The sequence below is a fragment of the Carlito syrichta genome, unplaced genomic scaffold, assembly GCF_000164805.1.
Source record: "Carlito syrichta isolate Samal-C Ts95f unplaced genomic scaffold, Tarsius_syrichta-2.0.1 Scaffold287945, whole genome shotgun sequence".
Lineage (NCBI taxonomy): Eukaryota > Metazoa > Chordata > Mammalia > Primates > Tarsiidae > Carlito > Carlito syrichta.
The window spans coordinates 1-15,088 of record NW_007232041.1 but is presented as its reverse complement, the minus strand read 5'-3'; the positions used below and the strand labels follow the sequence as shown (position 1 = coordinate 15,088).

Below are 15,088 nucleotides of genomic sequence, written 5' to 3'. Positions count from 1 at the left end.
CCCCTCCCCCCACGAACCAGGGCCTGCCACGGGGCAGAGGGACAGATTGTTCCTCCAAGCATCCTGACCTGGAATTCCTCTGGAGATGGGGCTTGGTGGAGGCTGGGTTGAGCCAAGGTCGGGACCTTGTCAGAGACTGTGGCCGTCCAGCACCTCTCGGAACTCTGGGAGCCCAGGACTTGCCCAGGCGCTCCCAGCCGCTCTCCGAGCCAGGATGACGGGGAGGAGCAGGAGTCCGCGTGGGGTCGGCCTGGCCACTGCTGCTGCCTCGGGGGCTTGGCTGAGGAAAGCTCAAGGGCTCTGCCTGTCGCCTGACACGTGCGTGGTGCGTGGTGTCCGAGCTCCACCCGGCTCCACCTGACTCCGTGTGGGGGCTGCTCTGTTTCACATGGGAACTCGGTGATTTGGAGGTCAAGTGCGTGCCCGAGGTCACCCAGCTCACGAGCGGAGCCAGGACATGCCCGGGAGATGCTCTGCGGCAACCCTCGCCTCTGCTGACACGTCCCGGGTGGACCGAGGCCAGGACGTGATGCTGCCTCGGACCTTCCCACCGGGTCTTTCCCAGCCTGGCGGAAACCAGCAGGGAGAGTCCTTCCCCGGGGGATTCAGCTTCTTGCGTTTCCCTGACCCGCGGGGGACACTTGAGCGGAGTCTGCCTTCCTCTCTCGGCCCCCACGCCCCCGCGGCCTTCAGAACCCATGCCTTGCCGGAACCGCCCCTTGGGGCCCTGCGTGTCCGGGGCTGGCGGCCTCTGGTGTCTGCTTCATAGCTGCTCCCCGTGTTCTCTCCCCAGCTCTGCCAGTCCCACTCCCAGTTGCTCCAGTACATGGAACGATACGGGTGAGGCACCAGCCCGCCCTCTGAGGGGAGGGAGCGTCCCGTGTCACCCTCGAGGGCAGGCATGTGGGTTCCCACCTCTGGCGCGGGTCGCGGGGGTGGATCCCGGTGCTGTTCGCATGGCGGGTTCCCAGCCAGGCAGCGAGGCCTTGGCGCGGTGCAGGCGGGGACCAGGCGCCGTGGGAGCACGCCTGTGGGTGTCTGTGGGTTTCTCCTCAGGAAGCGTTTGAAGGCCAAGAACCTGATGTACATTAAGCAGATCCTGTATGTGCTGGAGAAGTTCGTGACTGTGCTGGGGGGTAAGAGAGCCCCCTCCCCGTGCGAGCCCCGGCCCTGTGAGACCCCGGGCCTTCTTTTTCCTTGGACGCCGCTCAGGACACCTGGGTTGCCTGTGTCCCCAAGAACGGCCTTGGTCACTGATTCAGACGACTGCCACCCTTTATAGCTGAGTTGAGTTGAGTCGAGGTCTTTTTAGACCCCAGGTTTATTTGCCCGTGTTCTGGGTCCTGCTGTCTTGCCGGGCCTGCTCCAGCACCTCATGGTACAAGCGTCCAGCGTTTTTATAGCTGTCATGGTGCTTTGGGGTTTCAGAGCCCTTGCATGCAGGGTTTTGTTTGCCCTGTGAGGAAAAGCAACGCTGGCACGTTATTTTCTTTTTCCTTTTTTGTTCTTCGAGTTGGAGTCTCACTCTGTGGCCCAGGCTGGAGTGCAGTGACACCCTTACAGCCACTGCAGCCTCCACCTGCTGGGCTCAGGTGATCTTTCTGCCTCAGCTTTCTCTTGCCTCCGACTCCCAGAGGGCTGGGATTATAGGTGTGAGCCACCACAGCTGGCCATTTTATTTTTGTTTTTATTTTCATGTTAAAATTTTTGAATTGGAGTCTGATTCTGTCGCCTAGGCTGGAGTGCGGTCACACACTCTCACAGCTACTGCAGCCTCAGCCTTCTGGGCTCAGGAAGTCCTTCTGCCTCAGCCTTCCAAGTAGCTGGTACTACAGGCGTGTGCCAATTTTTTATTTCTTATAGAGGTGGGGTCTTGCCAAGTTGACCAGGCTTGTCTTGAACACCTGGACTCAGGCAGTCCTCTCACCTCGGCCTCCCGAAGCGCTGGGCTTACAGGTGAGTCACTGTGCCTGGCCTGCACCGGCATCTTACCCTGGTTTGTAGGTGAGTGACTGCATGAGCCCCCGGCGAGGCTGGAGTCTCCTGCCTCCAGATCCCGCCTGCTCTGTGTTGTCCTGCGCCGCCGGCCCTTCCCTTGGCCTGCGGGGGCTCCCCGGGAGAGACCTGCCTCCTTCGCCACTGGCCCAGCGCGTGGCCGGGGCAGCGCCTGGTGACTCCAGGCCCGGCAGCACATGAGCCGGCTGCTTCGCCCTGCCCCTCAGAGGAGGCCTGAGGAGCTTGAGTGTCGGACGTGGGAGGCTCCTGGAACCTCCCGCCCTCTCAGTGGCCTCTGCGTGCTGCCAACAGCAGAAACAAAGCCGATCGAAACTCTTCGAGCGTGACGCTCTTCTTCCTTGATGAGCGCAGTGTCAGGGGTGAGGAGACGGGGGCGTGGGGCCAGAGGACCCCCGTCCCGACCTGTTTCGAGTCTCTTTTGTAGGCAACACCAGGCAGAACCCCAGTACGCAGAGCCTCTTGCGGACAGGTAAGAGCTGCTCTCAGGGCCCAGGGCTGACCTGAGCCACTGCTGAGCTGAGTGCTGGGACCGAGCCCAGGCCCCAGGGTGAGGCCCCCACGGCGCTCTGTGTGTTTGCCCTTAGGGACCGAGCTGAGGACCATCAACGACTTTCTCTTCGAAAGCCAGGTGGACAACATCAACCTGTTCAAGGTAGAGGCTTTCACCTGTTTCTGTTGTGCCCCAGACTTCCTTCTGTTCACCGCCTGTTCTTAGAGTGCTGTGTTTAGACTATGGAAGGACTCAAGAGCAAATTCCTTCTGTCCTCCGACCACGTCAAGCCCGAGGATCTCAGCCTAGACATGTGTCCTTACTTAACGCTAAGGCAGGGCCCCCACAAGACTCAAGCCACCATCACTCTCCGGTGCAGGGTCATGGGGTGGGTGGGAAGGTGCCTTTGTTTGTGCTCCTAGGCACAGGTAGGGACTCCAGGTGTCCAGCCGCCGGACTCTGTCTCTGGCACAGTCCTTGCCCGGGCTTCTGGACAGAAGCCACACCCAGACTCGGGGCTGCTCTGTGTGACCTCCCGTCTCCTCCCATGGGCCTTGGGTTTGAGCGCAGCCTCAGACCTTTGCTCACGCCAGGCCTGTGGACAAGGTGCTGTCTTGGAGTGCAGCCACTGCCGCGTGAGTTCCACCCTGTGGCTCTCAGTAACGGCCACCTCCCCTGACAGGTCCTGCCTGTGTTCTTGGCGGTGTGCCAGATTCCATGACTCTGAGCTAAGGTGTACTGTGTGTACCATTGCCACTCACAGAGAGGAGACGGAGGGCCAGAGAGGTCACCCAGGAGGAGGATGGCACCGGCCTCCCATAAACGAGCTGGCGGCCGATGGCGGGCCCATGTCCGAGTCCAGGGGCACTGAGTCGAGGCTGCATTCTTTGGCTCTTTCCATCCTGGCTGGCCTTTTCTCTTGAAACCAGCTTTCCCCTGACTCGCTCGTTTGGGCCAGCGCCACTGCCGTCACCGTCTGATGTCTTCCTCCCCTTGTGTCCTGTGTCCACGCGGCGGCCAGGCCCGCTGGCTTGACTGAGCTCTGCACCCCCCACTCGTCACCCTGAAGCGCTGACTCGTGCGCAGACACCTTCCCCCTCGCCCTCCTGCCCACTCGCTTCGCCTCCTGCTTCTCACGTGCTGCGCTTTTCTGAAGGATGCCACTCTTTAGAAACCTGTGGAGGCGCCACACACCTCTCTGCCTTCCAAGCGGAGATCCGGCACCAGACGACGCGTGTCGTGCACGCTGGCCAGGCTCCACTCCCCTTGCCCCAGCAGGCCCAGGCTTCACCTCCTTCATGCCTTTACTCATAGGAGTTATTTTTTTTTTTTTGAGTCGGAGTCTCACTCCGTTGCCCAGGCTGGAGTGCAGTGGCACGCTCATGGCCACTACAGCCTCTACCTGCCGGATCAGGCAATCCTTCTGCCTCAGCCTTCCAAGAAGCTGGAAGCACAGGTGCATGGCACCACGCCCGGCTCATTTTTAAAATTTACTGTAGAGGTGAGGTCTTGCCGTGTTGCTCAGGCTGATCTCAAACCCATGAGCTCAGTCAGTCCTTTCGCCTCCACCTCCCAAAGTGCTGAGATTACAGGCGTGAGTCACCATGCCTGGCAACGTTTTAAACTCTTCATTCCTCAAGGACCAGCTCAGGTGCTGTCATCTGGAAGGAAAGCAGGGGGACCTTTACCGAGCATCCTTACAGAGGCTTGGGAGGCACCGAGACGCACTTGTGTAGAGCTGTGTCTGGGAGCCCAGCCAGGGCCTCTTCTCTGGGGAGGGTGCTGTCGTGGGTGGGGCCAGTGGAGAGGGGCGTCCACAGAGGGGGTCGACGGGGTTGGTCGTCAGGAGGCTCTGGGTGCCTCAGGAAATGGCCGTGCATAGTTCCTTGGGCGGCGGTCTGATGAGTTTAGACCGTGGCGTGCCAAGCACACGCACGTGCCTGCAGCAGGGTTTGCTTTTGCAGGTGCAGCGCTACTTTGAGAAGAGCATGGTCAGCAGAAAGGTACCTGCTCTGTCCTGTGGGCTCGGGTGGGATCTGGCCACCCCTGCCAGCTGCCCTCAGCGCTGTCCCCTCTCGCCCTTGGTAACTCCAGAGTCCTCTTGGACTGCCTTCTCTCTAGTGCGGCCAACCTTGCTGGGTGACGGGAGGCGGGCTGTAGGCTGCTGGCGCTGGGCCCTGGCGAGGCCTCCGAGCCGCCCGGTTTCTCTTTCCCGCGGCTTGTTCCTCACACTGCTGTCTCACCCTCCCCAGCTCTTTGGCTTCACAGAACGGTATGGAGCTGTCATCTCGTCCCGGGAGCAGCCCAAGCTGGCTGGGTTCCAGCAGTTTCTGCAGAGCCTGCAGCCTGGGGCGGCTGAGGGTGAGTCAGGGAGGCCAGGCAGAGCCGGCTGCAGGCAGGAAGGGCCATCCTCGCGTGTGGCCCTGGCTCAGGGAGGCCCCCTCCCGCCCGCTCTGCAGCTCCTGCAGCCCCCGCGGACGAGGGTGAGGCCAGGGCACCGCAGCCTGCGTCCCCGCTGATGCACATCGAAGGCTTCCTCGCCGCTCTCACCACGGCCAACCAGGATGGCAGGGTCATCCTGAGCCGCCGAGGTAACCTGGCACTTCCCGGCCTGGCTCAGTTCCCAAGAAGGAGCCAGCCTAGAGTCGGGCGTGAAGCGCTCGGGATCGCCACTGGCGCCCTCCTGGCCCGGGAGGAAACAGTGGTGGCCTCTGGCTTGCTGGGCCCGCAGGGGCAGTGGTGGGGAGGGAGGGAGGCGCAGGGATGGCGGACCTCTCGGGCAGGTCCTGGAGAATCCCTGTGGCCCTTGGTGACGGCGATGGCTAGGTGGGCTTTGGTGTGTCCTGGTTCTGTCACCTACGAGCTGTGTGCCTTGCCTCGGCGTCCTTATCTTTCTAAACCTGCTTCTGAGCCTCAGTGAAAAGGGAGAGGATGGTGCTGTTGACCTTGCAGGGCTGGTTGTCCTGGAGATGAGATGGGATTCAGCTTCGAGGGCAAGTGCTGCCGCCCGTGCCTCGTACACAGGCCGCCCGGGGAGCCCCTTTGCTGGGGCCACGGAAGACTGGGGGGCCTGTCCCGGCCCTTCCCACGTGTCTCTGTCCTTCCTCCAGAGACCCTCAGTCAGAGCAGCCTCAAATTCCTGCTCCTGAATCCAGCCGTGCCCTTTGCTCAGGTGGTGAAGGCGTGCCGGGCCGTGGTCATCGCAGGGGGCACCATGCAGCCGGTAAGGACACCAGCCCCAGCTGCTTGTGCCCAGGTACAGGAACGGGACTGGTATTGGCAGGTATAGGTATAGGTATCGGAAGGACGCAGCCCACTGGCCTCTGGCCTGTCCCTGGTCCCAAACCAGAAGGGGGTCAGCACGCACGGGCCCGGCCGTGCCACTAGGTGGCACTGCTGTACCGTCTCGCCACCTGTGCCCTTTAGGCTGGGGGTGTGGGGGGCAGCGGGAGCGCCCGTGCTGGTCCATATTTCTGTGGCTTAGCAGTCGGACCGTGCTTCTCTGGGAGAAAGACCGGTGGCCGCCACCTGTCGCCTGGGTGCCTGAGTGCCCTGCCCTTCCTGTGTCCACCACGGAAGTATCTAACGCATACATTTGTTTTCACATAGGTTTTAGAATAGTATTCTGTTTTCATTGTGGAAAGCAGAGACAAGCAAAAACAGGAAAAAAACAGTAGGAATTCTGCCAACAAAAGTTTCATTCTGGTGTATAGCATTATGTAGTAGTCTTTCTGTGCATAATTTTTATACTCGCATAATTTCTTTTTGGATCGGAGTCTCACTCTGTCGCCCAGGCCGGAGTGGCACGCTCACGACCACTGCAGCCTTGACTCGCTGGGCTCCGGAGATCCTTCCACCTCAGCCTTCCAAGGAGCTGGAACTACAGGGGTGCGCTACCACGGCCAGCTAATTTTTGATTTATTGTAGAGACGAGGTCTCGCCAGGTTGCCCAGGCGGGTCTTGAACCCGTGGGCTCAGGCAGTCCTCTTACCTCGGCCTCCCAAAGTGCTGGGATTATAAGCATGAGCTACTGCGCCCGGGTTTTTGGGGGTTTTTTTTGAGTTGGAGTCTTACTTTGTTGCCCAGGCTGGAGTGCAGTGGCACGCTCATGGCCACTGCAGCCTCGACCTGCTGGGCTCAGGCGATCCTTCAGCCTCAGCCTTCCAAGTAGCTGGAACCACAGGTGTGCGCCACCACACCTGGCTAATTTTTTGATTTACCGTAGAGACATGGTCTCGCCATGTTGCCCAGGCGGGTCTCAAAACCCTAGGCTCAGGCAATCTTCTCGCCTCAGTCTCCCAAAGTGCTGGGATTACAGACTTGAACCACCGTGCCCAGCCTGTATACATATTTTAAAAACAAAACAGTGATGGTATTATCTCTGCATGCTGTTCTAATTTGCCTTTTTCACTTGGCAACAGTGTCATAAGCATTTTTCCTTGTCAGCAAATATGTATTGACCCTTCCATACTCTGGCTGCATGGTATTCCAGTTACTCGGATATGTTTTATGTACCCACTCCTCTTGGTGGCTATGTGGACTGTTTCCAAAGTTTCTCTATTGGGAAAAACGTTTAGAAATCCAGATCTGGGTGCTGGGGTGTCTGTAACCCCTTGACTGTCACTGTTTGTAGGACATTTCAGCAGCCAGACCTAGGAAATGTGTTTTCAGAAGTCACAAGTCCATATTGGGATTTCTAAATAAAAATCAAAGGATTCATTTATCTGACCTTATATCTCTTTATCCCTTAAGCTGAATATTTGGGTATATTTTAACTTTTTTTTTTTGAGTTGGGATCTGTCACCTAAGTTGGAGTATAGTGGCATGATCACAGCTCATCATAGCTCAGGTGATCCTTCTGCCTCAGCCTCCTGAGTCGCTGGGACTACAGATGCATGCCACCATGCCTGGCTAGTATTTTTATTTTTTTGTAGAGACAGGATCTCATTGTTGCCCAGGCTGGTCTCAAAATCCTGGACTCAAGGAGTCCTCCTGACCCAGCCTCCTAAAGTGCTGGGATTACAAGTGTGTGCCACCATGGCTGGCCCAGATTGTTTTACATTAACATAACTATTTATCTGTTCTGTCTCACAGTATACTTAAAAGTCTCAAAATCATAATACCAGTATTACTTCTGAGAATGAAGCTGGTTGAATAAAGCCAGTTGAAGTTGCATTGCTTTCCTTTTCTTTTTTAGCTCTTAGAACATGTCTCACTAAAGGTGTGGGGTCAGTAGGCTACAAAGTCACTTGAAACCAGGCTTTGCTCAGTGTGCTGTGCTGTCCATTTGACAGACTACTGGGCTGTTTCGTTTACTTTTGTTTTCAGTGTTTTTTTTTTTAGTTGAAATCTCACTCTGTCACCCAGGCTAGAGTGCAATGGCACGCTCATGGCCACCCCAGGGTGATCCTTCCACCTCAAACTTCAAGTAGCTGGAACCACAGGCATGTGCCACCATGCTTGGCTCATTTAAAAAAAAAATTTATTGTAGAGATGAGGTCTTGCCATGTTGCTCAAACCCCTGGCCTCCCAAAGTGCTGGGATTACAGGCTGAGCCACTGCACCTGGCCTCTAGTTTTATTATTTACTTATTTTTACTTAACTATATTTTTTAAATGTGTAAACGCTTCTGTGGTTCAAAAGTCAGAATGACATGAAAAGACGCATCAGGAGCACCCCGCCTGCACCTGTCTCCCACCTGCTCTCCACCCTGTCAGGAACTAGTTTTAACAGCTACTGGTCTGGCCTTGTGGTGTTTCTTTTTTCTTTTTTTTCCCCAAATAAGTGAATGTGTGTCTTCACGTTTCCCTTTCCTTTTTCATGTCCATCTGGCGGTCACTCCTTTAGTGGGCTGCGTGGTTCTCCTTGGGTGGGCAGTCTCGCTATTGCAGGAAATCCTCACACACGTTACTTGGTGTCTGTGGTCTGTATCTTCGGGGCAGACTCCAAATACAGGATTCCTGAGTTAGAAGGAATCAACGTATTTAACTGTTAAGACACCAGCAGAATTCAGGGAATGCCTGTTTCTCTACAGGTGGCTACAGTTTTGGAGTTTGCCAGTCTGGCAGGTGAAGCCCCGATGATTCTTAGTAGTCTGGGTTAGGGCCTGGCCATGCATTTTTAAAATTTCCACTGAGCCGGGCTCGGTGGCTCAGCCTGTAATCCCGTACCTTTGGGAGGCTGAGGTGAGTGGATTGCCTGAGCCCGTGGGTTCGAGACCCGCCTGGTGAGCGAGACATCATCTCTACAATAAATCAAAAATCAGCCGGGCGTGGTAGCGCATGCCTGTAATTCCGGCTACTCGGAAGGCTGAGGTGGAAGGATCGCCGGAGCGCAGCAGGTCGAGGCTGCGGTGGCCAGGAGCGGCTACTGCACTCCAGTCTGGGCGGCTGAGTGAGACTCCAACTCAAAAAAAAAAAAAAAAAATTTCTACCGGTGATGTGGCCGCTAGCTGGGCTGAGGGTCACCGTGCCAGGTTTGTCGGGCTTCCTTTCCTGCAAGTCATGTAGCTGAGACTGCCGACACTGGGTCTGTTCACTGTTTTCCTCTTTTTGCTAATTTGCTGTCAGTCCTTTTTACTTTTCCCCCAGGTCGTAGTCTCACTCTGTCACCCAGGCTGGAGTGCAGTGGCATGCTCACGGCCACCGCAGCCTCAATCTGCTGGGCTCAGGTGATCCTTCAGCCTCAGCCTTCCAAGTAGCTGAAACTACAGGCTCAAGCCTCCATGCCCAGCCAATTTTTTGACTTGTTGTGGAGATGAGGTCTCGCCAAGTTGCCTGGGCTGGTCTCGAACTCCTGGGCTCAGGCCATCCTCTCACCTTGACCTCCCAAAGTGCTGGGATTATAGGCATGAGCTACCGTGTCCAGCTGCTGTCGGCCCTTTTTACTTCTTTTTTCTGTTCCGTGTGCTTGCTGCATCTTAGCCCAGACCTCTCACATCCTTCCCGCTGGGCCCTGAGGTCACCAGGGTCGACGCTGTGGTCTTGCCTGCAGGTGTCCGACTTCCGGCAGCAGCTGCTGGCGTGCGCGGGTGTGGATGCTGAGCGAGTGGTGGAGTTTTCCTGTGGTGAGGAGGGAGCTGTGGGGGGAGCAAGCACTCACGCCCTGGCCCCTGACACCTCGCGGAACCACACGCTTCCCAGGTGCAGGGGCTGAGGCGCCTTCCCTTGCTGGCCTTCTCGGTGCCCGCCCCCCGTGCCCTGCGCTGGCCCTGCTGCCCGCGCTGCCCGGCCTCACCGTGCGATGGTTGGAGTCGCTGTTCCTGGCCTGGACAGCGGTGGCGGGGAGGTGTCCTCCCTGACTGCAGCCGCGAAAGACCCGCACCTCCAGTTCTTGGCTTCTCCCCGGCTCTCCAGGTCACGTGATTCCTCCGGGCAACATCCTGCCCCTTGTCATCTGCAGTGGGGTCTCCGACCAGCCGCTGGAATTTACATTCCAGAAGCGAGAGCTGCCTCAAATGGTGAGTCCTGGCCGGCTTGCCTCACCGCAGCCTTGGCTGGCCCCGAGAGGGCTTCTCAGGTGGCGGGGGCCCTGGCCCAGCGAGTGCCCGGTGTTGGGAGAGCCCACGGGGCGCCCATCACAGAGCTGTGGGTGTTAGGAAGTTGTCCTCGGGCACCTGTCACCGAGCCGCACGAGATGAGTCTGGATGTTCACCACGGAAGGGCTGAGGCAGCCGTGGCCTCTGGCCCCCGCCCCTCAGCCGCCAGGTGTTTTGAAAACCTCTAGCATGCCCTTAGGACAACGTGCACAAGAAAGCAGCTCATTCCTTTGGTCCTCTGGCCGCCTTCTGCTCACATCCACCCCTGCCGTGGGCAGGGATGCAGGTCTTGGGGCACACCTCCAGTGGCAGCCTGGGGGGTTCGGTGCTGGGTTGTCGTTGATGGTGCCCTCAGGACATGGGGAGTGGAGGAAGGGCGGACAGGGCCGTGGCAGGAGGACGCCGCCTCTCTGGGGCCTGGGGTCGGGATGTGTGCCCGAAAGGCAGCCACTCGGAGGCCGTGGGCGCTGTTGGTGGAGTGTGGCGCCCTCCACCTGTGGTCCCCACCCGGGGAGCCACGGGCCAAGTCCCCCCCGCTGGCTGTCGTCACACCGTGGGCTGCTGTCCCTGGCTCTGAGCCCCGAGGTGGCCTCGGGTTTGCGCCACCAGGCCCTTGTCTTCCTCAGATGGACGAGGCAGGTCGTGTTCTCCACCACGTGTGCAATGTGGCTCCTGGAGGCGTGGTCTGTTTCTTCCCCTCCTACGAGTACCAGCGCCAGGTCCGTGCCCACTGGGAGAAGACGGGCATGTTGCGCCGCTTGGCCATCAGGAAAAAGGTGAGCAGCCCCCTGCCTGGCCCTCCCACTCCTGAGGACGGCGCCACCGGCTCCTCCCGGGCTCCCTTATGCTCAGCCAGTCGGGAGGGGTGGGCTTCTCCCAGTGCCTCAGCCCCCTACCCCCAGTCCCTGAGGACAGAGGGTGCCTTGGCCCCGACTCTGTGACGCGCTCAGGCCAGGTGTGCGGCACTTGGGCCCCGGCCCGAGCCCCTCCCTGGAGACGTTCTCTGTCCGCCTGCAGATATTCCAGGAACCCAAGAGCGCCCAGCAGGTGGAGCAGGTGCTGGCAGAGTATGCCAAGTGCATCGAGGTGAGATGCTGTGCCACGCCTGGGTCTGGAGACCGTGCCTGGCGGCTGGCAACAGCATGGGTGATGCCCAGGCTTCGGCTTGGCCTCTCAGGCTGGGTCTCCCCCGCAGGGCTGTGACCAGGCAGGAGGCCGGGTGACGGGGGCCCTGCTCTTCTCCGTGGTTGGAGGGAAGATGAGTGAAGGGCTCAACTTTGCCGACAGCCTCGGCCGGTACGGCGCGCCCCTTCCTGTCTCCCGGCCGTCCCTGCTCCGGGCAGCTGGGCCCATCTGCAGACGCTGAGTCCGCAGCCAGGCTGTGACCGCCTCGCCGAGGGGGTTCAGCAACTCTGGCCTGGCCCTTTGATCGGGGGGAAATGGGGCAGACCCAGTCGCGGCTCGGTCTGCCAGCCTAGGTCGACTCTCTTAGCGGGGCGAACCTCTGCCCGCTGGCGGGTGCCGGGTGGGAGCAGCAGAGCTGCCAAGCACAGCCGGAGAGGGCCATGGATGGGCGGGACACGGCAGCAGGAACACGCGCGTGGTGCCCCCATGTCCTCGGCCGTGTCTGCCCCAGGTGCGTCGTGATGGTGGGCATGCCCTTCCCCAACATCCGGTCTCCAGAGCTGCAGGAGAAGATGGCCTACTTGGACCAGACCCTCGTGAGTATCCCCAGAACTCCCGAGGAGCTGGGTGGGCGTGGTGCCGCCCCGAGGGCGGACGACGAGGCCTCTCAGCCGGACCCTGCTGGCCGACGTCCTGTCCACTCGGAGCTGGCGCACCTCCAGACCCTCCTGTCTTCTCTGACATCTCCCGTTACACCTGCTGCTGGCAGTGGCCCGTGGAGCCTCGTGTCCTGGCCCCAGAGCCCGGCAGGGCCTCTTCCCAGGGAGGGCTCGGCCGAGCCAGTCCTGAGGGTCTGCTTTCCACCTCCCAGCCCCGAGCCCCAGGTCAGCCCCCGCCGGGGTCGGCTTTGGTGGAGAACCTGTGCATGAGGGCCGTCAACCAGTCCATAGGTGAGCCGGCGGCGCTGCTGGCGAGAATGGACGGGGGGCTGGGAAGGGACCCACCGGTGCTGCCTCCCACCTGAGGGCGCAGGGAGGGAGGAGGGCCCCCGCTGTGGCTTGGAGCCCAGCCCCTGCGCTCGTGCAGGCCGGGCCATCAGGCACCAGCAGGACTTCGCCAGCATAGTGCTCCTGGACCGGCGCTACGCGCGGCCGTCTGTGCTGACGAAGCTGCCGGCCTGGATCCGCACCCGAGTGGACGTCAAGGCCACCTTTGGCTCTGCCCTTGCTGCTCTGCGGCAGGTCAGTCTGGCTGCCGCCTCCCCCGGGGGCCCCACCCGAGATCTGGTTTCTCACTGCCTTCTCCCGTCTGCAGTTTCACCGGGAGAAGTCCGCCTCTTCCTGACGCGGCCCTCCCCTCGCCCCGCCCCTGGAGACGGCGCTCGCCTTGGGCCTGCTCTGCAGGGAAGCTGCTTGGGAACGGGGACCCCAGTGCTGCCAGGGTCCAGGCACGGGCAGAAAAGCCAGCAGGTGAAAACCAGGTGGCTCCCCAGGAAGCTGGGCCTGGTCCTCCCTGGCCCCCACCCTGCAGCCCCCTCGCCGGGCTTGTCTCCTTCCCCTCCAGGCCTCCCGGGGAGCTGGGCCAGGCCCTGCCCGCTCTAGTCTGATGAGCTCTCTGGACGTTCGCCCTCGTCTCAGCTGAAACAGTCCCCACGTCCAGCCCCCTGGTGGCCAAGGGCTCCTCCTTCCCCTGAGCCGCTTCCCTGCTGCAGTCCTGTCCCCTAGCTGTCCACAGTCCTCCCCGGTTCTCCCGGCCTGGCCCCAGTTCCTCCTGCGAGTCAGTGGCGCCTCCCTCCGGCTCAGCCACTTGAGCAAACTCCAGGACACCTCCTCTCCTGACAGCAGCAATTATGCCAAGGGCCATTAGGCTCTCAGCATGACTACTTTCAGAGACCCCCGTGTCAGTCACCGAGACTTTGCTTTCTGTGGGAAGACACCCCTCCCGTCCTCAACATCGCCCTGCTGCCCGACTGCTCCTCTCCCTCTGCCCCAAGGAAGGGTCCTCGGTCCACTGGAGGCTCTGCCCCCGCTGCCTAGGGACCTCCAGGGACAGGACAGTCACTGCCTCTGAGACGTTTCATCCTGATGGCTACAGTTCCCTTAATTAAAAGCGCGGAGCTGGTTTCTGCTTGGTTCTTGTGTTACCCTTTATTGGTTTGTGTCACTGTTTTCTCGGACTCTCTTTGGGAAGAGAGCACTCTGGCGTGGGGCAGTGAGCAGTCACAGCGCGCCCAGCGGAGAGACGCTCCCGCCCCAGCCCTGTGGCCCCAAGCCGGCTGCCCTCCTCGAAGAAAGACCAGGCCAGCCGGCCTGCCCTCCACCATCCCCGCCCACGTGGGAGCCGAGTGGAGGCCCGGGCTGTCCCCACATTGGGACGGCAGCTCCAGGCCGGCGCGGCGGGGGAGGGAGTGGTGCAGCCTCTAGGAGTCCCAGTCGTCCTCGTCCTCCTCTCCCTGAGGCTGCTGCGGAGGGGGCAGCGGAGGGATGGAGTCCGACATCCGTGCGAAGGCGCCTCCGGGCCCCTCGCCGGCCCCGGCCGCAGGTCCTTTCCCGGAGATGCCTGGGAGGGGGAAGCCGGGCGGGGCGGTAGAGACTTGGACAAAGGAGGCTGTGGCCTGGGACGCTCGGCCCTCCCAGAAGACAGCCGCTCCCTTACCTTTGCGCCTCATGACCAGCTTGTTAAAGAGGTCCGACATCAGGTCCCCGCCTTGGCTTGTGGCCCTCACTGCAACAGGAAAGCCACGGGGGGCACACTCAGTCAGGGCCCCCCGGCTCCCGATCCCCACCTCAGACTCCTGGGCCCTTTGCGGCCCCAAGTTCACCACACGTGTTTGGGTCTTCGGTCTGCCTCGGACCCGGCACCGGGTACTCAGAAAACGGGGACATTCGAGGAAGGTTCTCCCAGCCACCCTGGGGGACATAGGCCGGTGTGAGCCTGCCCCACAAGGTGGGTGAGGAAACCGGCCCTGAGAGCTGGGGCAGATTGCCCGGGGCCACAGGCAAGCTGGCAACAGCGCTGGGACGCAAGCTCAGGACTGCGGGCCCCAGGGCGCTGCTGCTTCTGCCTGGGCATCACGTGCCCGCCCGTGGCTCACAGCAGACATGCTCGGTCGTCTCAAGGGACTCGCAGAAGGAGGACTGCACTACCCTCAGGTCCTGGCTAAAAATAGCTCTGGCTCCTGACCGCTGCTTGGACAATTCTGGGCAGAGTCGAAGAAGGTTCTCTCTTGTCCGGGTTTGGGCTGGAGGAGCTTGGCAGAAACGACCCCGCAGGCTCCTGGCAGGAAGGGGCGGGCCTGGCCCAGCAGGGGATGAGGCTGTGGCAGTGGCTGCCCAGGAAGCACAAGCTGGCTGTGGGACAAGCGCACCCGCTCCGCGCCGTGGGCAGAGAGCAGCCCGGTGGACTCGGTGGTGTTGGCGGGGAGAAAGCCCTTGCGGGCAGCCGCCACCTGCAGGCCCGGGGCCCCTCACCTTGTTCCTGCTCCTTCTGCTTCTTCTTCTCCAGCTTGCGCTCCTTGACGCTGCGCAGCTTGGCCTTGCCGATGCCCCCGGCCTGGCGGATGGACTCCAGTAGGGTGGCCCGGCCGCTGGAGGGGTCAACCACCTCCTTGGGGGCTCCCTGGACTGGAGCTGGGAGGCGGACGGCCACTCAGGCAGGGCAGGGGGGCAGCCTCGCCCTGCCTAAGCTTCTTGAGAATCCTGGCTGGGAGGGAGGGTGCCTCTCTTACCCCCATTCCCTCGCCACCCTCTGCAAAGGATTTCAGTGCCATTTCTGGAGATGGAGAGATGTAACGTGAAGACCGAAGTGTTGTAATTTTGGGGACATTGAAGACTGTGTTCCTGTCATTTTCTAGTTTTTTTTGAGTTGAAGTCTCACTCCGTCACCCAGACTGGAGCGCAGTGGCCGCTCTCGGCCACTGC

General features: G+C 60.5%; 2 protein-coding genes across 3 annotated transcripts in view; one reads left to right on the top strand and one right to left on the bottom strand.

Moving 5' to 3' along the window:
- The window catches only part of DDX11 (DEAD/H-box helicase 11), a 29,594-nt gene extending 17,004 nt beyond the window's left edge, over nt 1–12,590 (top strand). Inside the window, exons 10-26 of one of the 2 annotated variants that reach the window (XM_021710038.1) lie at nt 794–840; nt 1,057–1,136; nt 2,441–2,485; nt 2,601–2,668; nt 4,471–4,509; nt 4,759–4,867; nt 4,966–5,097; nt 5,617–5,729; nt 9,500–9,572; nt 9,862–9,965; nt 10,670–10,819; nt 11,061–11,129; nt 11,239–11,339; nt 11,680–11,764; nt 12,040–12,118; nt 12,255–12,409; nt 12,483–12,590. In XM_021710038.1, the coding sequence (XP_021565713.1) occupies nt 794–840; nt 1,057–1,136; nt 2,441–2,485; nt 2,601–2,668; nt 4,471–4,509; nt 4,759–4,867; nt 4,966–5,097; nt 5,617–5,729; nt 9,500–9,572; nt 9,862–9,965; nt 10,670–10,819; nt 11,061–11,129; nt 11,239–11,339; nt 11,680–11,764; nt 12,040–12,118; nt 12,255–12,409; nt 12,483–12,512 (1,479 nt within the window). In that variant the 3' untranslated portion in view covers nt 12,513–12,590. The remainder of the gene's footprint in view (nt 1–793; nt 841–1,056; nt 1,137–2,440; nt 2,486–2,600; nt 2,669–4,470; nt 4,510–4,758; nt 4,868–4,965; nt 5,098–5,616; nt 5,730–9,499; nt 9,573–9,861; nt 9,966–10,669; nt 10,820–11,060; nt 11,130–11,238; nt 11,340–11,679; nt 11,765–12,039; nt 12,119–12,254; nt 12,410–12,482) is intronic. The other variant, XM_021710039.1, reaches the window with a different exon arrangement.
- A 706-nt stretch (nt 12,591–13,296) lies between these two features.
- On the bottom strand, nt 13,297–14,815 carry LOC103255232 (WASH complex subunit 1-like; the record flags this gene model as incomplete). Its single annotated transcript, XM_008053196.2, has 3 exons — nt 13,297–13,727; nt 13,824–13,892; nt 14,639–14,815. Coding segments are annotated over 3 exons (386 nt in total), but the record flags the coding sequence as incomplete, so codon positions are not given.
- Nucleotides 14,816–15,088: the final 273 nt, after the last annotated feature.